Raw genomic sequence first — 23,334 nt, forward strand, 5'->3', positions numbered from 1 at the left:
ACGACGACAACAACAATGTAGCTGTAAACAAGACCATGGGGCGGGGGGGAGCAATGCAGCTTTGAGCTCCACTCTGAGAGCTTGCCAAGCTCTCACAGACTTGCTAAACCAAAGTTTTTCTCCGCATGTCGTGCTATCCAGGCCATTGTAAAGACTTGAGGGATGGCCAGCTAATCTTAATCTCTAATAATCACAGTAGAGGCAGAAGGAAAAGACCTATATTAATAGAAGGAAGCTTGATTAAAGCTGCTTGTAAACAGATTGAACTAATAGGTTCTAGCCAAACGTAGAGAGTTTCTGAATCTATAATGGGATACACACAACATGGCAGCGAAAATGTGTGGCTGTTAAGATCCACATTTCAAAGTCTGCCTGAAAAAGCATGTGTTGAGTTACCTGGGAGTCACAGGATATCTTGGTTGCTCAGGAACAAGCCAGACAGAACAAGCTGAATTCAACAGCAATTCAGAAACATTCTTATAATGCTAAAAGAACAGGAAAATGCAGGAAAAGCAACTACTGCTCCTAAAGAATCAAAAGCAACTATGCTCCGCCTTTTCCAATTACATAGGGATTCCCCTCTGCAATTGCATCTCCTAATTGAGTGTATTTTCAGGGAGTGCAGAGGGGGATGCAGAGAGAGACAAGAGATGAGAATGTCCCTTTCTCATCTAAGTAAAGGAATCATTACCATGGGCTTGTGTGCTAGTACTGATGTGGTTTGATTTTGTGCACGGTTTGTCTGATTCTGATATACTATTGCGGCAGAGTTGAGGGACAGCTGAGGCTTCTTTGCTCACCTCTGAGTTCAGGGAGTAAGTTCCTACTCAAACTACTTATGAAATTGCTGTAATGCTATGTTGGCATTGTAGCTGGAAGCAGTATTTGGGGCGAGTATAGGATTTGGTGTAATGCCATTCCCCTCCCTCCTCTGGCCCTATACTATTCCCTGTCATTGCCCTCCCTCATTTTGGCAGCAGCATAGAAATTGGGAAATTTCTCTCATCACTACTAGGATATATCCCTGATATTCGGCCACTTTTATCTTCCTTGGACAAGATGTGTCTGGAGATAGGTGTTAGGATATGATGGAGAAAACCTAATAGCTGGTTTATCTTGACCAAAGGATTGGAGAACTCATAAAAATAAAAAGGAGAACTTTCAATTAGTGCCTCACTATTATAAAGTTTTATCAGAAACCCCATTAAATAGCATAAAGTGTATCTTTCATAAACATTTTGGAATAATTTGGTGGTAGTTTTTCTTCATGACCAGTAGCTAAGGGATGCATAAACTGATATAATCAAATGATATGTGGGATAGCAATTATTAAATGAAAGCTGGAAGTGGGTCAAGTTCAGGTAGATTTAAAAATACATGTGAATTATTGTATTAATAGAGTATAATGTAATGTAGTTAAAAATAACACTTAGTTTTGTCCATTAGTCATGCACACTGACATCATTTTGTGTCTATCACTCTTGATATTAAGAAAACCACAGCTAACTTTTAAAAATAAATGTGATATTTTGTTTTGGTCTCTTCCCCACCCCCCCAAAAAAGCAACATTCATGATCAAGGTTCAAAAAGTTCTATCTGGTCTACAGTATTTGTTTCAACCACTGCAGTATCTTACCTTCAGTGGGGGGTTTTAAACGTAACACTGGTTGCAAATTAGAAATGGTAGTTTGCAGGACAAATCTGAGGTATGAATAGTGAGCAGCCAGAATGTTTTGTCAGGTGTTCCCATAAAATATTCTTATATATTTTCTGGTCTGCTATCTTAGATACCCCTCATATAATAAGGTGAATTCAAATATACAGCAATATTTTAACTGCTTAAAAGTTAATTGTAGATAACTGAATGGCATGCTGGTCATCTGTATGCAGCCTTTCTCAACCTGTGGGTCCCCAGATGTTGTTGAACTACAACTCCCATCACCCCTAGCTAGCAAGGCCAGAGCTCAGGGATGATGGGAGTTGTAGTCCAACAACATCTGGGGACCCACAGGTTGAGAACCGCTGTAAGGGCTCATCCAATTTCACTTGACCCACATTTTGATCTTATATTATACTGATTAAATCCTCCAGGTCTTGAGAGCTTTTCTGGTTGTTCCAATCTTACCTGCTGAACTGAAGCTTGGTTAAGCAACAGCTCTTTGGATTCAGATTGGATTTTTGCTAGGCACAGCCACAGAACGAGAAAACCTCTTGGCCCTGGGGGAATTAATTGGTACATAATACTAGGTCAAGCAAAAGTGTGGACGGACCCCAACTACTTGGTTAAAACCACTGTTACCAAGTGGATTTAGTGATGTCAGTGAATTTTGGAATCAGCTTCATAAACCAGTTTATTTACATTTGGAATCAAACACTTTTTGAATTTTGGCTCAATCTGTTCCAAACTTTTTCCATCTTCTTCCTTTCCACCAAAACTTGCTTTCTATGGTAGCAACCAGCTTTAAAGCCTCAACTGTATATCACCTGGTTATTTGAATACAGCTTCATTCACCATGCATCTGAAAAATGAGAACATAATTAGGATTGTCATGTATGTAAATGTTAAAAATTATAATGGGACTCTGTTCTAAAAATTCCATAAAGTGAGTGTTTCTTAACTGTTAATGGGGTTTATTTAAGTGAATCAGAAATCTTACTCTTAAAATACCATATTGGCCTGAATATAAGCCTCACCTTTTTTTTCCAAATTCCGACCGTGAAAAGTTAAAGTGTGGCTTAAATTCGCGACCTTACAAAAACTGGCTTTTACAATATCGCTGCTGAAACAGACATTTGGTAAAACAGAACAGGTGTGAGTGCCTGCAGAATTTTAAGGGAGTGGCTTATATTCAGGTATTGTCTTTTTCCCCCTTTGAATTTTAAAGGTGTGGCTTATATTTGGGCCAATATGGTATGTAGAAAAGATCGGTAGATAAGACAGAAGCCTCTTCACACTTTCAAGTTATGAAAGTTGATCACAAGGACGGTCCATGTGATTAAATGAAAGCAGGAGTGCATTGCTGGCCCTGCTCCTAATTTTATTGAAGGAATGGGTTTCCAAAACCCAAAAACTGACTGTGCAGGCAGTTTTAAACTGCACCAAAATTCCTATTTTTCCTTAGCTAAAATGCATAAACTCAAGCCATTGAGTAAATCCATAACAAGAACAAAGCTCTCTCCCTTATCAGTCCGTGGCGGCAATGAGTGACCTTGCCAAGTTCCAGTACAGCAGGGATGATGCGTGTGTACTTTATCTTATGTGCTGACCACAAAGACGCGCAGATCCACATCTGGGAATAATGCCAGAGTATGTTCTTGGAAATGGTGACCTCTGCATCCCAGATAAGAATAGGAAGAGGAAGATCCTTTTATGGTCAGAAGTACAGGAAGGAAGATCCTTTTATGGTTGAGAGTACCAGAGCAGGAACATATGTGATGTCAACCTGTGTACGTAGGCCGACGTGGTTGGGCTCCTAGGAGGAGGGAGAGGGTGCCTGGAGGATATATAAACTGCATGAAACCTGTCATTTCTTTGTACTTGCCGTGGACTCACCACGCAGGTGCATTCTGCTATCCGGAGAGCAGAATAAACTCTTTCTTTGAACCAACCTCGGTGTCATTTTGACTTCCTTCCTCCTGTCCCAGAGCAACGCAGACCCAATCGGTGAACTCCAATAAGTCTACATTATGATTTGATTACTGTATTTTTCGCTCTATAAGACGCACCAGACCACAAGACGCACCTAGTTTTTGGAGGAGGAAAACAAGAAAAAATATATTCTGAATCTCAGAAGCCAGAACAGCAAGAGGGATCGCTGCGCAGTGAAAGCAGCAATCCCTCTTTCTGTTCTGGCTTCTGGGATAGCTGCGCAGCCTGCATTCCCTCCATAAGACGCACACACATTTCCCCATACTTTTTAGAAGGGAAAAAGTGAGTCTTATAGAGCAAAAAATACGGTATTTAATTCCTTAATTAAATATATTAAAAACATATTAAAAACATATTAAAATTGTTAAGTTGTGGGTTGACATAGCAGACGACACAGCGATTTCTCCAAAGCAGCTCTTTATTTTGTAAGCTGGAATAGAACTGACTGCAAACAGCTCAGCCGGCCTGCTTTTATAGGCAGCCGGCTGTCAACATTGTAGCAACAACCCAGGGTTTCCCGCCTAAAATAACTGATGTGGACCTGAGTGAAAAGTATCTACAGTATCCCCCTGCTGGCCCAGGGTGAGAACTTCAGTACATAACACTCCTCCCCACCGAGATAAGGCGTTAGTTACAATCGTAATGGTTTCCTTATATACAGCACTACACGTAATGGTTCAATTAGGCACAAAAGCATATCGGTTACATTTCCCATACTTAGACCAACAGTGATACATGTCCAACAACATAGTCCTTTAAATAAGTTGGGCGCTTGGAAACTCTGCCAGACCGCCGGGGACTGGTAGCCAAGTCCGGGGGGCCACACAATTCTTGGTGAGGCTGTGGTGCGACCCTAGGTGGCCCAGGGTGAGAACTTCAGTACATAACAAAAATATATCTAAGCGGTGTACAAAAAACTGAAGCAACAACAAGACAACTTAAACAAAATACTACAAAAATACACAGTTACGGTGTCCAAAGAAACTCTAAGCTCACGTACAAAAGGTCTCACAATGAGAAGAGATCCTGGAATAGCAGACATCATCCTAGTCTCTCTAGACTTTCTTAAAATGGATGGTACTTTTTCAGATTGCCCACAACTGTGTCCCATTCAGCTGTACTCTCCATACTAAGTAGCAGGTAGATCAGGTTTGTTGAGTTTTCCAGGGAGTAAAAAGAATTCAAAGGGCCTTGCTCCACTCACAACTCTTTTTTTCACCCTCTGTCCTGTCCTCTTCCTCCAGCTGCTTTTATGTGACTTCCCAGGGCCTGTTTCTAAGCTTCCTGTATTCAGCATAGGAATCTGTCAAGGGAGAGTCTAGATGTGTAGACTTCTCTGTGCTTAGGCTTCCATATGAGCTGGAACCCTGCATGATTGGGGTTGAAGCACAGTAGAGAGGTCTATTCATATTGGCTTTCCCTGTACAGATGTCCACAGGCAACACATGGCTATTGGGATGGGCTCAGGGAAGTCCCAGAACATTGAGCGCAGGGCCAGCAGTCTTACACTTAGGATCTAAGTAGACATGACAGCAGAAACCATGATGGAATCTCCCTTCTCTTTTAATTTCTAGAAGCTCTCTGTCTGTGTGTACATGCATGCAAGAGAGATTCAGATCAGGACTACAGCGCAGAGGCAGAGCCATTTTGCCAAGTGCTGTTTTCCTGATGACAATTACCTCCACCCCCCAAAGCTGTTATTTTCCTTGTTAAGAGACACTTACATGCTGCGTGTTGCAGGGGACTGACTTGAGAACATTTCATAGCTTTAGAAGAGCTTGTCTCAATTCACCTTTTAAAAAAACTCCTTAGCAATGGCAAGGTTTTTTCTACACCTTTCTGCATCTCTCAGTTTCACAGTTCTTGCCAAGTCATGGGATCAATTTCCAACTTAACACCTATGCACACTTGAGCTTTAGTCGCAATGCACTCTGCTTTGCCATTTTCCTCTGTGAGAATCAGCAGAATGTTTTAAAACGTATTATAACTGTGTATACAAGTTATGTGATTATCCATCAACCCAAGCTTACATTCACACAAACATGGGGGGTGGGGGCAGAATGCCGTTTCTGAGCTATGGGGAGGGGGTGGAATTGGCAAAACCTGGGCTGCCATATGTCTGGGTTTTTCTGGACATTTGACTGATTTCCGCCCAGATGTTGCCACCGTCTGCAGTATTCCATATATGTCTGAGAAATTCTGGATGCATCACAACCCTACACAAACAAAGATAGATTCCAAGTCTTTGGCATTAACTAATTAATGTCATACTAATTTAAAATATTATTAAATCTGCAAGTAATGAAGCTTGCAACTTCGTTTATGACATGCTCAGAATCCATAGGTCACAATTCATATAGTACATACTTTGGAGTAGTTTCTCTGATGTCTCTGAAATATTTCTTCTTACTTAATTGAAGATACAAGTTTGTCTTGACTGGGAGTCCCCACCCCAAAGAAATTAGTATAGCTCAGGGGTCAGCAAATGTTTTCAGCAAGGGGCCAGTCCACTGTCCCTCAGACCTTGTGGGGAGCCGGACTATATTTTTGGGGGGGAAACGAACAAATTCCTATGCCCCACAAATAACCCAGAGATGCATTTTAAATAAAAGCACACATTCTACTCATGTAAAAACATGCTGACTGTCCGCTGGCTGGATTTAGGTGATTGGGCCAGATCCGGCCCCTGGGCCTTAGTTTACCTACCCATGGTATAGCTTAGCCCCCAAGAAAGGAGTAACTGTAAGTTTCTTCCAGATCTATTGTGCATTAACTGATTTTCTAGATTCCATCTTCAGGATTCACTGAAGAGTGGGAATGTACTATTTTTCCTTACCCAAATGTTATGTTCTAAGTATAGCAGAATACTGAGTACTGTTCATTTTGGGGAAATACTTAGGCTATGAGGTTGCTCAGAAGCTCGTTCTGCACCACTTTAGAGTTCTTTTCATGTTACCTGCTAACAGTTGCCCTGTTTGCTAATTCTTAATCAGATGAGGTTTTCTTTTGTTCATTCTGAATTTTATACATTTTTACAACTGCTAATCATGTCTGTTAAGTTTTTATTCCAACATAGACAGTGGAAATCATAGGTTCCATAGGTGCAATTGCATGTGGCCTACTTCATTGTTAAATGGGACTTTGCATTTAAGCTTGTAAGTTACCATTTAAGCTTGTGTATAAAATAAATTTATGCAGAAGTAAACATCTAATGGCGTTTTCCTATTTCATGCCTAGTTTTGAGCATTGGCGAGGGTGGATTCTGGGAAGGCACCACTCGAGGTCATGTTGGATGGTTTCCTGCAGAATGTGTTGAGGAAGTGCAGTGTAAACCAAATGAAAGCAAACCAGGTAAGATGGTGATATTCCGTTGTAACCCATGTCAAATGATATAAAATGCCTATTATTTTTCCATGTTCATTCCCCTCCCCCCATAATTAATTGAAGATAAGAGTGTGTCTCAAACTGGTTGCTTAGCCCTCAGGAAGGAGTAGCTATTTTTTAAAAGAAAGATACAGCTATAAATTTGGGTTGGGTTCCCCCACCCGACCCCGTACTAATATGTGAAAGCAAAGGTTTGGTTAAACATCTACAACAGAAGTAATAAAATGTGTGATTTTTTCTGTGGTATAATACTCGTATGTATCTTTTGCTGGGTATTTGATACATGCGCTATGTAAAGGGTTCTGTCCAAATTGATGTACCTTTTGTTCTATTGATTTAAATTGGAGCGAATTATGTAACTCTATAATTGCATCACTTTGGCTGTATTGTGGCCAGTATAATGATGTTAGTTGGTGTAGTGAAAATGAGCCTTAAACTGAGTTTGACATATTTACTTGCCTACAAATGACAGGGAATTTGGAATGCATCCTTGAATTTATAGAATTTTGTATAAGGAGTAAATGTTTTAATATTGTTAAAATGTTCTTTGTTGCTGTTTGTTTTGGCTTTTAGGTTGTTGTTTAAAAAAGAATGCCCTTTGCCCTCCAAATATGTCACAGGTACTCCGCAATTGGGATTGTGCCTACTCTACATTCGTATTTCCCACATATTGTAAATAATGGTATTTTGCTTTGATGCTTGTTTTAATGTTAAACAGAAGAAGTTGTTAGTGGATATAGGAATTATTATTTTTTATTTTAAGAAACAAACTGAGACTTGGAATAAGTCCTAAATGAGATGGAATTATGAAAAATGCATCAGATGTGGATTAAAAGTAGCTTATGATTAGAGTTAATCACATGGCTGTTATTTGTTTTCTGCTTTGGAAGAAAATGCAAGGTCAGGTAATTGTTTTCAGGCAATCTGTCAGTATTACCTTGGACTAAATCTATTAAAGAAACCTGGAAAATAAATTAGGAGGAACAGTGAAGGAACTAGTGATTAAATACCACCTTCTGGGGCTATTAAAAGGCTGTCAGCTGAGAAGCATCAAAAACCTCCATAAATTATGAGAATTCACACTATGGTCTCTGCAGTGTATAAAAGCTTCTACATTGTTTGAATGTACCCTGAGAGTTTCAGATAACATTACGGAATTCAGCATTTCTCTAGCACAATAGTTCATTATCTCACCTAGATCATTATTTAAATGGAGCCCAGCATCTTTCCTTTAGAAGAATAATAAAATATTTTCTAGCTAAATGTGTGTAGCTATCGAGTTACATATAAGTCAAAAACATGGTGCAGGTCCTGATGTTACATAGCCCTCCAAGAGCTATGTGGATACAACACTGGTTTCCTAAGGTGTAGCCTTTCCCATCACTTCTTTTTGAACGTTAACTGAAATAGGACTTGGCTGAATGCCCAGATGCTCCCACAAACTGCTACTGGGACCCTCTAGAAAACTAGGTGTTATAGAGAAGGGGTCCAGTCTAGTCTTATTCAGTACATCTGTGTGAAGGGTTTTGGCTTTGGTATGAACTAATGTTCAGCCACATTGAATTTCCACATATAGGCTGAAGTGTGGTGCAGGCCAGACGTGGGCTTGTCACAGTAGTGAGAATTACAAATGGAACCTGCTGGGGCTATTGAAGTTCTTTTAAATTGCTACAAATGGTTCACGTCACTACTGAGACTGTGTACAGTATTAAGAACTTGGAAGGGATCCTGAGGGTAATCTGGTCCAACCCCCTTCATTGCCAGAATCTGAACTAAAGCATGGTATAGTGGTAGTAGTTCATCATCCAGTGTGGCTTGGGCTACATAACTAATAATAAATAATAATAACAATAATTGTTATTTATTATTTCTATCCCGCCCATCTGGCTGGGTTTCCCTAGTAACTCAGGAGTTACAGTTCTTAGTTAAATTGCTCTCTGTTATCAGAGGGCATCTCAGATGAGTTACGCTTATATAGCATAATTGTAAAACAAATTACATCTACCTTAAAGAAAAAACACAGAAGTTAGAAATTCACATTGTTTGGTCTGCAACTGAATCTTGTTAATTCATTGTACCTCAGGGCTCTGTTCCCAGTGGCAATCCTGCTGCTACATATTTCAGTGGTAAGAAAAATTTCTCCTTTACCCTGGCAGACAGTGACGTCTCATTTTTTCCTTTCAGCTGAGTGCCAAAAGTCTAGATGGGAGATGCTAAACCCTACACTTGTGGGGATATAGACCTTCAAAAACCTTGTGCAGCTGAGGAAAATGCCATGTGGCACAGCACTGAAAAAGCAGGACCAGTAACTTCACTTTAGGGAAAGCAACTTGATGAACTTAAGAGTCTCATCCTGAAGCTTTCCACACTAAGATGTTCAAGGTAAAGTTTGATAAATGACTAAAGTTTAGCTGAGGATCAGATGACAAATCAAACCTACCTACATCAGGCTTCCTCAACCTCGGCCCTCCAGATGTTTTTGGCCTACAACTCCCATGATCCCTAGCTAGCAGGACCAGTGGTCAGGGATGATGGGAATTGTAGTTTCAAAACATCTGGAGGGCCAAGGTTGAGGAAGCCTGATTTGTAGCTTCTTTCACTAAGACATGGTTAATTAAGCCTGGGGGTTGTTGGGGGCTGCTGGGTAACAGAAACAATGCCTGGGTAACAGAAACAGAGTTCAATGCCTCTGATAGTGGCACAATAAACGATTTTCCCTCTGAAACTCTTTGGAGTAGTGTGTAACAGCTGTTCCACTGCAGTAGAGGAAAGTGTGCTCACTGGCTCCATGGAGGGAAAGGAACAGAAGAGTTAGGAGATGCCCATCTAGATCAGGAAAACGTACAGGGAGACAGAATTTAGCTCCCCTCCCCAAACACCAATACTATGGGCAAATTATCAAAACTTTGCAGCTGCATTGTTGTTGTTGTTGTTTAGTCGTTTAGTCGTGTCCAACTCTTCGTGACCCCATGGACCAGAGCAAGTCAGGCACTCCTGTCTTCCACTGCCTCCCGCAGTTTGGTCAAACTCATGCTGGTACCTTCGAGAACACTGTCCAACCATCTTGTCCTCTGTCTTCCCCTTCTCCTTGTGCCCTCCATCTTTCCCAACATCAGGGTCTTTTCCAGGGAGTTATCTCTTCTCATGAGGTGGCCAAAGTATTGGAGCCTCAGCTTCAGGATCTGAGCTGCATTGTAGTAACTTGGGGGGGAGGGAGGTGGGAGATCAAATCACTTACTTCTCACATAATAATTTGGTCCTTCTATATCAGTTAAGTAGAAATTTAAGCAGAAGAATATTTAGAACCAAGCCAAAATACCTCAGAAGATTCCCCTCCCTCCATGCCCTAGATAAAGAGGATTATTTATTCAAATATGTATTCAAATTTATTCAAATACCAATTGTAATGGCCACCATTTTTGCCCCATGGCCTTGGGCCCAGGGTATGTTAGATCCAGGGCATTGTAGAGGATGCATATTAGTAGACAGACAACAGAAAATGTAGGTGTGTATAGGATTTCAATCTAAGTCTCCTTATTGTCTTTAAGGCATTCAGGGGCACCAGCTGCTGTTCCCTGTTTAAGTGTCCTCTCCAATTTTCCAAAATGCTGTACATTAGCAGCCTGTGCATTACATAGCAGCTATTCCTATACTTAAAACAATAGAGTCCTTCTTAAATTTATTGTTTCACAAGATTTTGTAGGCCATAGTCTGCTGCATCAAATGCTTAGCAGGAACAATTAGAAATGCATTATTTTCCCCAAACAGTTCAGTTTTGTAGATGATCACTAGGTGGCATTGTTTATGTACAAAACAGAAGCATGTCAATACTAGGTGGTTCCTCTTAGAAGCATTCTTAGATTTTTCCATGTATACATAAAAAGCAGTGGTAACTGATCTAAAATGTTTTAACAGAACTGAATTAGTCATTCTTTTAAAGTAAATGTTGGCAACTGGGGGTAGAGAGAGACAATGCTGTAATAACTGAAGCTGCATCTATATGGAGCTATGAAAACTGCTGTGTTTCATATATATTTTTGTTCTCCAATACAGAGTATCCTTAAGGTTTTTAGAGGCATATGGTTGTGGGGAAATATGGAACCAATAGCATAATTCTCACTGAGGCAACTGTACCACTTCAGGCTGTAGGTGGGACCCACATACAAGAATGTTTCCCCCCCCCCAAAAAAAAAACCAACAAAATTCACACAGCACCTGCCCTGGATTTCAGTGAGTTTCTAGGCTGTATTGAAAGTGGTTTTTCATTTCTAAAACTCTGCAATGGACTAATACCTGAATATTTTCAGTATTGGCCTTTTGCTTTGTTGAAATATGCAGTAGAAATGTTGTAGCTGAGTATTCTTATTGTATATTTACTATTGCATGCACAAACATACATGTACTGTTTAATTCTGTATGGTGTTTAATTGTGTATGGGTGGGAGAACACAGAAGGAGAGAGGAGCACATTGTTCCCTTGATTGATCTGTAGTAAGACCCAAGTAAAAGTAAGAGAAATTTATACTTCTTTATGAACAAGGAAAGCGGGAGTTAGGGCTGATGGGTGGGTGGATTTTGAAGATAGAGCTTTGAGCACAAGTCCCACCCAACCTTGTTAGCTCAAGATCTTTACTATTTTTTTGAGCTATACCTGGTATTCTTCTACAGCGGTACCTCGGGTTACATACACTTCAGGTTACAGACTCCGCTAACCCAGGAATAGTACCTTGGGTTAAGAACTTAGCTACAGGATGAGAACAGAAATCATGCTCCGGCGGTGCAGCGGCAGCAGGAGGACCCCATTAGCTAAAGAACAGTTTCAGGTTAAGAACGGACCTTCGGAACAAATTAAGTACTTAACCCAAGGTATCACTGTATTTCAAATTTTGTGTGTTTTCTGGTTGTTAAAAAAATACTTCAATAAGCATTTTGAATCACTGAAACATCTTATTATAACTGATCTTTTTTAAAAAAAAACTTGAAAAATCTGCATTCAGCTGAATCAGTTTAGTTTGCCCTTTGCTACAGCAGGCTGTGGGAACATAAGTTATTTCTCTGTATTGTGTTGAGTAAATATAGTTACATAAGAATAGCTGAACAGAATGTATGGATTTTTTTGTTGGTGGTGGTTTTGCAGCATTGCATTTAATTTCATATAAGATTAATGTACCCAGGTGTTTAAACATCCAAGTAGGTTTTGGACTGATCAGGAGAGCTGTGTCTTATTTATGGTTGCTTCCTTAGTGATAGAACAGCCTTGGCATGTGGAAATAGAGCAAAGCTAAATAGAGCAATCTGCCCTGATTTCAAAGCATTCCTCTAATTTATAACTGTGATTGAACTAATGTTGAAATAAATTGCTTCATCTATTTTCCCCATGTGCTCTCTCTCTCTCTCTTACACACATCCATCGTGTTTTGGGAGCAGGGATTTAGGTTACCAACTTTGAGAAGGGCAGGTTCCGGATAATTGCTGGTTGTATATGTCTTTCTGCTCTGATTAGACAAGGGAGAAGAGACCTTTTAAAAGCCAGTCACTACAGTGACAAACCCAGTCATTAAACCCAGAGAATGCTGCCAGGAATCTTGAAGCCTTGGGAAAAGACATCTCATAGCAACTCAGTTTAGGGCTTGGGTCAACCAAAGGTCAATGAAGTCATCAATAGCCAAGCTATTGGCACCAACTCTTAGCTGTTGTTGTTGTTTAGTCATTTAGTTGTGTCCGACTCTTCGTGACCCCATGGACCAGAGCACACCAGGGACTCCTGTCTTTCACTGCCTACCGCAGTTTGGTCAAACTCATGCTGGTAGCTTCAAGAACACTGTCCAACCATCTCGTTTGTCGTCCCCTTCTCCTTGTGCCCTCAATCTTTCCCAACATCAGGGTCTTTTCCAGGGAGTCTTCTCTTCTCATGAGGTGGCCAAAGTATTGGAGCCTCAGCTTCATGATCTGTCCTTCTAGTGAGCACTCAGGGCTGATTTCCTTAAGAATGGAGAGGTTTGATATTCTTGCAGTCCATGGGACTCTCAAGAGTCTCCTCCAACACCATAATTCAAAAGCATCAATTCTTTGGCGATCAGCCTTCTTTACGGTCCAGCTCTCATTTCCATACATCACTACTGGGAAAACCATAGCTTTAACTATACGGACCTTTGTTGGCAAGGTGATGTCTCTGCTTTTTAAGATGCTGTCTAGGTTTGTCATTGCTTTTCTCCCAAGAAGCAGGCGTCTTTTAATTTCGTGACTGCTGTCACCATCTGCAGTGATCACTCTTAGCTACTCCAGGACATTTCAGAAGCCAACTGGATTCAGCTGCATTCACCACTTGCTTTTGGAGGTTTATCTTAAGTAGACCCCTCTCCCGTCTCTGTGAAGGTTTTCATCTTAGTGATAATATAACAATAACCTGTTCCTTTAGCAGGTGATGACCATTCCTTGGTTAAGATATGTGAAAGAACAGACAACATTTTTAGGTGAAAGTGGCCATTCTGAAAGCTGTTCAGTCCAAATATATCTGGTCTCTCCCTGGTCAAGCTGTGAGGGTCAAACTGCTTGTGATGTTGATGACATGTTCAATTCAGCTGCTTTTATTCTGAAGAAAAAAGCAGGCAATATGAAATATGTTCCTGATCCAAATAATAATGATCCCAAGCTTCTTTCTGAGAAGTTCTGTTGAACTTAATGGACTGATGAAGAAATAGGTCAAGGAAGATGCCTTGTGTCATGCTCCCCAGTGAAATGCAGAAGTTCCTCTTGCACCTTTAAATCTGCCACTGAATTGGGAAATGCTTTCCTGCTCCAAATCACCCCCTCCCGGCTGCTTTTTCCCCTCACGGTTTTCCTTAGTTATTTTTTTGTTTTGGGATTTTGTTTCCTTTGTTCTTTGGTTTTGCCTTCCTCTTACTGTTTCTAGGTGTCCCCTCTCTGCTCTGCTAGTGCAGCCTGCTGGTCACTTCATACCCTTTCCTCTCCCACTCAGCAACTCCCCCTCCCATACTGTTATCCCACCACCTAGTTCTCTCTCTCTCTCTCTCTCTCTCTCTCTCTCTCACACACACACACACAGAGAGAGAGAGAGAGAGAGAGAGAGAGAGAGAGAGAGAGCACCTTCTTGCCAGGCACAATGAAGCTGCCTCAGCACCATTGGCTTATCTCCTCATGAGTGAGGATGGTGGCCAGTGAACCTTCAGCTGTGGCCTTTGGCTGTAGCATCTGCACAGTGGCATGCAAGGCAAAGGAAATGCTTGCCCCAACTGTAGAGTGAGGGTGGGTGTGTATGTAAAGGTTACAGGGACAAATTGTGGAGAAATGACCTATTGAGGGACCCTCCACCCAAAGGCTGCTTCAGATGGGAGGCATAAGGGAAACTCATAGAGCAAAACCCCTGCAGTTTTCCAGATTTCCAGAATTGAAAACTGATTTTAGCACGGAAATGGGCACTATATTTTGCTTGATTTTCAGAAGTGACCTTTACATCACATGAAAGCTCAAATATAATGCAGAAATTAGCAGTCAGGGAAACTTTGGGAAAACTGAAATAACTGTGTGAATGCAGCCTTAATCTTTGAATCTTTTAAAATATGCAGATAGTGACAGGCATGAGCTGGTACCTTCTGATTCCCTGTGCTCCCAGTGAATTGGGTCCAGAGGGAGAGGACAAATGAATGGTGCCTGGTGAAAAGGAGTGGGCCCCACTGAGTGTATCCTTCCCAAAGGCCCTACAAAACCTGGAAAATCCACTTGTTACAGCACTTGAAAACCCCCGCTATATTTTCATGGTTTCTGGGGGCAAAGATCTGTGTTTTCCTATAGACTGAAGCATTTGGGCTACTTGATTTACAGTCAGTTGCAGAGCTGACTAGATTCCAAAACTTTCTAGAAGGTATAGCCATTAACCTTCTGCATGGCTCACCTGTAGGTTGGCTGATGTGAACTGCATGTTGACATGGGGAGTGGATACAGGTGCATCTAATTTGTTGCTGTCAGAATAGCACAATCTTGAGAAGGTTACTGCAGCAGACAAACTGTTGCATCTGCAATACGTTGGCCCAGTATTACATCTGCATTTCATGCAAAGAGCTATTTTATTTCTTATTAGAGGTCTTGGCTTTTTTTGGCATTATTATGAAATGTTTCCACTGCATCTGTGATTGGAAGACATGTAACACTAACCATAGGAGCATTACTGGAAACAGTTTGTTTCAGGTGTAGCACTTAGAATGCCTGAACATGAACATCACCATTATATTGCAACTTCTCATATTAATTCATTTATGCATACCACACCCTTTTCCCTTATGTAACTCAGATAAAAAGACAGCTTGCAGATAAAAACAAGAATCACTAAAAACAAAGGGGGAAATAGGAAAAAACAATCATGAAAAAACAATTAAACATTAATAGAATTAAATAGAATTAAAACTATATCCATATATAAACTCTGTTTAAAACGTACAAATAATTACAATAAAAACAGCATGGCACCAGTCCTTTCATTAAAAGCAGTCTATTCCCAAAAGCCTGTTGAAACAAAAAAGTATTCACTTGCCTATAGTCAATAGTATGTGGGTGGATGTGACTCTGCCATGATAGTAGTGTTCCATAGCAAGATGGTGCAGGAATCACTTGCCACATGTATACTTTTGACAAGTGAAAAATGTGTGTTCTGCCTCAGAGGACAGTTAGGTTGTATCCAAACAAAACCGAGGTGATAATGGCCCTGTGTGATCTGTCTTGGAGTAGAGGAAAGGCATCTGTTGTGAGCAGTTTGCCTGAGGACAGAATAATTTCACATTCAGAAGTATGGGAGGTGAGGGAGTTTCATCTGAGAGAGCAAGTTATTTGTATTTGGGCTGTGTTGGGTATGACAAGGTGATGTGGTTCTTCATTTGTGAATCAAAATAAAATTATCAACATCTTCATTTTTTTCTCTCTCTCTGTTTGTGTGTCTATCTATCAATATGTGTGTGTTTTCGTGTTTTTGTTCCTTTTGGTCAGATGCACAGAAACATGACATGCCAAAATTTCTTGCTTTGCTTAAAGTATTGTGTGGTGGCATTGCCTGGGAACATTTTCCATCAGTTCTGTTTTGTAAAAAGTATGTGACCGTAATTCATGTCTCTGTAATTGCCATGAATGTTCAAAAGATAAAGTGGAAGCAGAACATAGCAACATGACTACTGACAGAAATGGGCAATTGAGTGCTTATTATTGCACTGCCCCTCCCTGCGAATCCCTAGGATCTCCAGAGCCCCAGGGTGCCTCTCATTTTACTCGCACAGCCCTGGGTGTTCTTGTCATCATCAATCCTGTTTGTTGTATGTTTCTCTTTTGCAGCCATGTACTCCTGATTACAGCCCCACAGTTTACTGTAAAGTAGTTTCCCTGCCTCATAAAATTCCTTCTCATCTAATTTAAGCTCATCACTGGAGTTTTCTTGGCCCCTAAATCTTCCTCACCCACTCCTCTTTCTATTTTCTTTCCATGGCAATGCCTGCCATTTCTGTTCCTCCACACCTCCTCTTATCTCCCTCTTATCTTCTTCCCCATTTACTTTCTCCTTCTCTTTCTTCCATTTTCCCTTCCTTTCCTCTACTCCTCTCTCTCTCTCTCTCTCTCTCTCTCTCTCTCTCTCCCCTCTCCAATTGTGTTGCTGGCTTGCCTCCCCACTTCAGGCCTATCATGACCACTTCCCAGTTAGGATGCAAGATTGAAAGAGCAGCAGCCCTCACCCCTCAGTTCAGTTTGCCCCAAATTCAGTATGTAGCCAGAAACACTTGTACACCATGGGAGGAATTCACTGTCACAATATTATCATAGTTCAGTCAGGACAAGCGTTTTTGCTACCCAGATGGAACAATCTCCACTTTCTTCCCCCATGCACTGTTCTGGAGATTCTCCCAAAGTGCATAGAGCAGATTGGGAGGAAAGCACGGTTGCTGTAGTGGGACTCATTGTGTTGACTACTGTTTTGTTGAATCTGGACCTTGATTACAAAAAATGTGGGCTCATCCCTAGCAATGCTCCAAAGGTAAATAGACTGAAGCCTTTTTGTGCTTCTCTTCCTTAGCCCTCAAACAAAGCAAACCCTATTACTAAAGAAACAAAGCTAGTGGTGGAAATATTACACCATTTCCCAAATACATCCTGAATCATACTCTTCATGATCTAGCAAAGTCTAGGAAGGGAAGTTTCATCAGTGTGTGTATAATGCAAGTGAATGTAGAGCAGCAGTCATTTTTCTACTACCCCCGTTACGGCTCTTTATCAGTGGCAAATATAATGGACCATATGCCAAGGAGCAGCTGCCTTGGCCTTTGTGGCCCTCGTGGGACTTGAATGATTTCCATATATCCTTAACAGCATCATGAATTGGTGCTTGGCCCCATGCCCTCCCCAAGGAGCAGAGAAATACAACCCATGTGTGTTCCAACTGATTCTAGCAGCATAGCTCTTTAGGGATTCCCCACTTCCCTCCCTCCCCAAGGATGAAACAATATGGTCTTTCAGTTGAAGTATCTTCTCAGCGTTATTCTTGGCTTATTGTCTAGGATTATGTTCAGGTCATTAGCATGCAAGTTTTTGACGCACTAAATATAATCATGTGTTATGTAATGTCTGATTCTGTCCTTACAGAAACAGTAACCCCAACAAGTTGATAGTTATTAAGTGTGTCTTCACGGCTACTTTTATATATTTCCTTTATATTTCCACTGATCTGCATTCATTAATGGTATAACTGGAATGACGCAGGCTTTGAAACAAAAAAGACTACTTTTAAATTATTAAGAGGAATCCCTGTACTAGCACAGATTTGGCAATGTTATTCTTTTGACCCCCCCCCCCTTTCTCTTATGTCCAGCATGGGCAACAAAGACGAGTGTGTGGTGCAGTATGGCCTAGTTACGCCTATCTTTTGAATCATAGAATTGTAGAGTTGGAAGGGACCCTGAGGATCATCTAGTCCACCACCTGCAATGCAACCTTGTCCCTTATAGGGACCAAACCTGCAACATTGGCGTTTTCAGCACTATGCTCTAAGCAACTGAGTTATCTGTGCCACATCTTCAATGGATGGAATTCATTGTTGCATTAATAGTGTAATTTTGTCAGCACAAACATTTCTGCTTTGCCAACAGAACAATCTCCACTCTCCTCCCTTTGCATGCTGTTCCAGGGGTTCTTCTGACAGCCCAGAGCTGATTTTTGGGGGGTGCAGAAGGGGACACTCAGGGGAAGGGGAAGGGGAAGGGAAGAAGAGGGGGAATAGTTCTGTTGTGCTAGCAAGTCTTGTTCTACTAGCTCCCACTGGTGTGACTATTTAGTTGAATCCGATTCAATATACCTATCTCCTTTTCTACTTCTGTCATTAAGGCATGATAAATATTATATTTTTAATAAGGATTTAAGAATGGTATTTTGGCAACATGTGGCATACCCACCAACATTTCCCCTCTAAAAAAGGGGATGTCCTATTTCATACCCTCCAACTTTTCTCTGAGGAAATAGGGACACCCTAAGTGCAGAGCTTTCCAAACTTTTCATGTCAGTGACATACTTTTTAGACATGCATCATTCTGTGAAACAGTAATTCAGTTTTACTACCAGCCCTGGAAGGAGCATGGGGAACATTCTCGCAACACACCAACACGCTGCAGCTGACACACTAATGTGTTGTGACACAGTTTAGAAAGCTCTGTCCTAAGGAAAAGCAGGACATTCTGAGATCAAATCAGAAACCAGGACTGTAAATCTGGGACTGTCCCTGGAAAATAAGGACACTTGAAGGGTCTGTATGTGGTAGGTAAAATGCAGAAGATTACAACCTAGAAAAACACAGTTACTAGGAAGCAAGCCCTAGGGAAACAGTAGAGCTCAGTTTTGATCAGGTTGTTAGTGTTGTCTTCTCTAGCATGCATAGAGTATTGCTGTTGAGCCTGACACCTTCATTGTTGCTCCTGTGTAATTCCAGTTAACATCTCTACCATCTGCCCACTTGGTTAGGGTGACTTGCATGATGACACACACATATAAACAACTTGCAGGGCAGCAGGTGCTTAAACTTTTTTCTTTCATTTAAGCCAAGGGAGCAAAGACTCCATTTCTACAGCTCCTAGGGCTTGCTGAGAGTCTTGCTGTGAGCCAGTGTGGTGTAGTGGTTAGAGCGGTGGACTCGTAATCTGGTGAACCGGGTTCGCTTCCCCGCTCCTCCACATGCAGCTGCTGGGTGACTTTGGGCTAGTCACACTTCTCTGAAGTCTCTCAGCCCCACTCAGCTTACAGAGTGTTTGTTGTGGAGGAGGAAGGGAAAGGAGAATGTTAGCCGCTTTGAGACTCCTTCAGGTAGTGATAAAGCGGGATATCAAATCCAAACTCTTCTTCTTCTTCTCCTTAGAGATGCTGGTCAGTCTGCAGCTGCTGGACCATTCAGAGGCTTTCTTCCTTCCTTCCTTCCTTCCTTCCTTCCTTCCTTCCTTCCTTAACTCAGATGGGACCTATGTACTCACATGCTGATTCCTGCTGTTCTTATATCCAGTAATTTCCTGACATGCAAACTCAGAGGCTAAGATCACATTTACAGGTTTAACTGTCTCCCTCTGTGTTCTCTAGTTCCCATGACTACTACTGCAATTCCCAGCATTTATTGCTGTTAGAGGCCTTGTTGATCTTGTCGTTGTTGATAATAAAATGCCTAGAATTGCTCGGCTCTGTACAAAAGTGGGAAATAACACACATTTTGCCCTCAGGTTTATAGTCTAAAGATAAAGACACGATCTGTTACAGAGGAAAGGACAGTAGTAGAAGAAACAGTCTGGGAAAGCCAGGGTAATATCTGTCACAACAGGCCAGTGGAAAGGTTTCTTTCTACCTCTGTGTTCCATGCTGAGTTACTGGCTGCTAAGAGAAGATCTAGGTGGCAGTCGAGTCAGTTAGACTGATGGACAGGACCCTACTTCAATTCTCATTCTGTTTGCTTAGCTGCAGAGAAAAGGGCGAACTGCAATATTGAGGAAGTGATTTGGATGAGTAAAAAATGTCTTGAGGAGAAAAGTTGATCTCTCTTCCCCAGCACCACAGTCCCAACTTAAATTGGAGGGGGAGGGGAAAGCAGCTGCATTTAGGCTGCAGTTCTACCTATGTGTAGGGCCAACTGAACTAAATGGGACTAACTTTTGAGTAGATGTGCATTGCAGGACTAGCCAGTGTGGTTCCCTCCAGATGTTGCTGGACTACAGCTCCTATCACCCCTGACAACTGTGCATGATGGCTGGGGCTGATTAAAATGTGAAAGGCATGTGAAAGTGTTGATTTACTGCAACCCACTGTATAAATGTATATGTCACTATTTTGCTTGTTTAAACTATATTTGATAAAACATTATCAACATATATTTCATTTATCCATATTTTCTGCCGATCGGTTTTTTCTTAATTCCTTTACTCCCCTGATAACAAAAGTCTCTTTTATCAATGGATCGTTATATTTCATGAAGGATACTGTTTTTACTGAAGAATGAGCAAAAGCTTTGTTCTGTCATTTACAGAGGCTTTCTGAATAGATCTGCTAGTTTTTAAAATTTGCAAGTAAGTAATGGATCTTATAAGGATTTCATTAGATTCTGTATGAGCACTTGTTGTGACATGAAAAGCAGATGGTAGTGAAAATAATTATACTAGTGGGTGAGATACTTCCGTGATAATTTATGCTAGTATAGTCCTGCAAGGGACGCAGGTGGCGCTGTGGGTTAAAGCCTCAGCGCCTAGGGCTTGCCGATCGAAAGGTCGGCGGTTCGAATCCCTGCGGCGGGGTGCGCTCCCGCTGCTCGGTCCCAGCGCCTGCCAACCTAGCAGTTCGAAAGCACCTCCGGGTGCAAGTAGATAAATAGGGACCGCTTACCAGCGGGAAGGTAAACGGCGTTTCCGTGTGCGGCTCTGGCTCTGGCTCTGGCCAGAGCAGCGATGTCACGCTGGCCACGTGACCCGGAAGTGTCTCCGGACAGCGCTGGCCCCTGGCCTCTTAAGTGAGATGGGCACACAACCCCAGATAATAATAATAATAATAATTTATTATTTATACCCCGCCCATCTGGCTGAGTTTCCCCAGCCACTCTGGGCGGCTCCCAATCAGTGTTAAAAACAGTACAGCATTACATATTAAAAACTTCCCTGAACAGGGCTGCCTTAAGATGTCTTCTGAATGTCAGGTAATTCTTTATCTCTTTGACATCTGATGGGAGGGCGTTCCACAGGTCGGGCGCCACTACCGAGAAGGCCCTCTGCCTGGTTCCCTGTAGCCTCACTTCTCGCAATGAGGGAACCGCCAGAAGGCCCTCGGCGCTGGATCTCAGTGTCCGGGCTGAACGATGGGGGTGGAGATGCTCCTACAGAGTCTGTCAAGACTGGCCCGTACGGGCAGGGGTACCTTTACCCTTTACCTATAGTCCTGCAAACTTCAGTTGGACTACACTAGTTTAAGCTGTCACTAGATAATATTACCATGGGGATACCCCTCCATCTTTAGTTTATATGTAAAATGTTGTAGCAAACCTTTTAGAAAAGAAAAGATTATGGAGTGTAAATGCTTCCATTCCAATGACTGGGCCACTGTTCTCCATGCCATGACAACTTCAAAACTGGACTATTGTGATATACTCTGTGTGGGCATGCTGTTGAAGATGATTTGGGAACTTCAACTGGTCTAAAATGCAACAGCCATATTACTGGCTGGAGTTCCATTTACAACCCATAGAAAACTGTTTTAAGACAGTGTTAAGATGTACAGAGGTGACTCTCTGGATGGCAACACCACTCTTAGAAATGTGGGGAATGGCACCCTGGGAGAGGGTTTCTCTGTGACAGCCCCTAAATTGTGGTATTCCTGCCCTAAAGAGGTGTGTCTAACATAGTTGGGAACATTTGGCCTTCCAGATATTGCTGAACTCCCAGCAGCCCCAGTAACCATGACAAATGACCAGCAATATCTGGAGGGCCAAAGGTTTCCCACACTTAGTGTAGCATCTTCATTGTACAGCTTTTGCCATATGCTGAAGTTGCCCCTCTTTAGCCTGGCCTTTGATAGCTCAGGGATTTTGTTCTGTGGGACCCATCTGTTTTTGCTGAATTTATACTGTTCTCTTCCAGTTGAAACAGTTTTCCTTGTTTGTAATTGTAATTGCTTTATCTGCTTTTATGATTGTATATTAATGTAACCTGCATTCAGGTTGTATATTAATGTAACCTGCATTCAGATTGTATATTAATGTAACCTGCATTCAGCTTAGATTGAATGCTGGGTGAATAGTAGTAGTAGTAGTAGTAATTCTGCCATTTATGTTAATTTCAATATATTGGTCTAGCAAAACATTTTGCTTTTTATAAACGTTTTCAGAGTTTGTACTTCTTGTTCCTTGGTTACCAATATACTAACCACACTGGTATGTTTTCCCCTTTCTACTTTCATGCTCATTTTTCCCTTACATTGATTGTGCAGAGCACTGTGATCCACAGATGTAATATGGTTAAATGGATGCTTGTTTGCAGATACTGTCCTTGGGCCCAATTTTATTGTCATTTCTGTTACTGCTTAAATGGCTTCATCCATAAGATGAAATCTATTCACTTGGAGTAAACATCTCTTTCAAAAAATCATGTGTATTGGGATGTGTTAATTTCCCCAATTTTGGGGGGGGGGCAGATCCAGTATAGGCATTTATCTGCCTCACCTGGCTATTTAGTACCACACCTTCACTATAGAAGATCTAGATTAAAAAGAGATGAACTCATACAAATGGAGGAACCCATGGTGACAGGTAACTTGACCTTTCACTTCCTAATACTCAAATCTGTTAAATGAACATTATAGTTATACTAATGTATATATTTGGGGCAGAGATGGGGGAGCAATGAAAGAAAGAGGTCAGTGAGCTGTTGTGATGAGCATGCATTATCTATCTCCTTTATTACTTGTTTCTGAATGATAATTGCCATGGTCAGTAGCAATAAGTCAAAATGCTCAAAGCGACCAGAAATGAATTTTAATGTTTTAGGAGACATTTGCAGGACAGAATTTACATCTGGGTAAACATAGAAGAATCCTGGCCATAGGAATGAGTGTTACGGGGGGGGGGGGGGAATAGTACTCTATTAAGTGCTTTATTGAGTCACTCTTTCAGTTCTTCTAGCTGATTGCATAAAGGCAGTGCCTCAAGAGCCCTAATGAGCCTTAGTATAATTTATCAAGCCTATTTTTTATTGTTCAAATTATATAAAATCTTAACTAGTATACTTATAGGAAACCCTCAAA

General features: G+C 41.4%; 1 protein-coding gene across 6 annotated transcripts in view; it reads left to right on the top strand.

Annotated features, from left to right (window-relative positions):
* The window catches only part of SHANK2 (SH3 and multiple ankyrin repeat domains 2), a 339,924-nt gene that overhangs the window by 145,291 nt on the left and 171,299 nt on the right, over window positions 1-23,334 (top strand). For all 6 annotated transcript variants that reach the window (XM_079980803.1, XM_079980801.1, XM_079980798.1 and 3 more), the window contains one exon: window positions 6,887-7,000. In XM_079980803.1, coding sequence (XP_079836929.1) covers window positions 6,887-7,000 — 114 coding nt within the window. The remainder of the gene's footprint in view (window positions 1-6,886; window positions 7,001-23,334) is intronic.

This window comes from Podarcis cretensis (assembly GCF_951804945.1).
Source record: "Podarcis cretensis genome assembly, chromosome: 1".
Taxonomy (NCBI): Eukaryota; Metazoa; Chordata; class Lepidosauria; order Squamata; family Lacertidae; genus Podarcis; species Podarcis cretensis.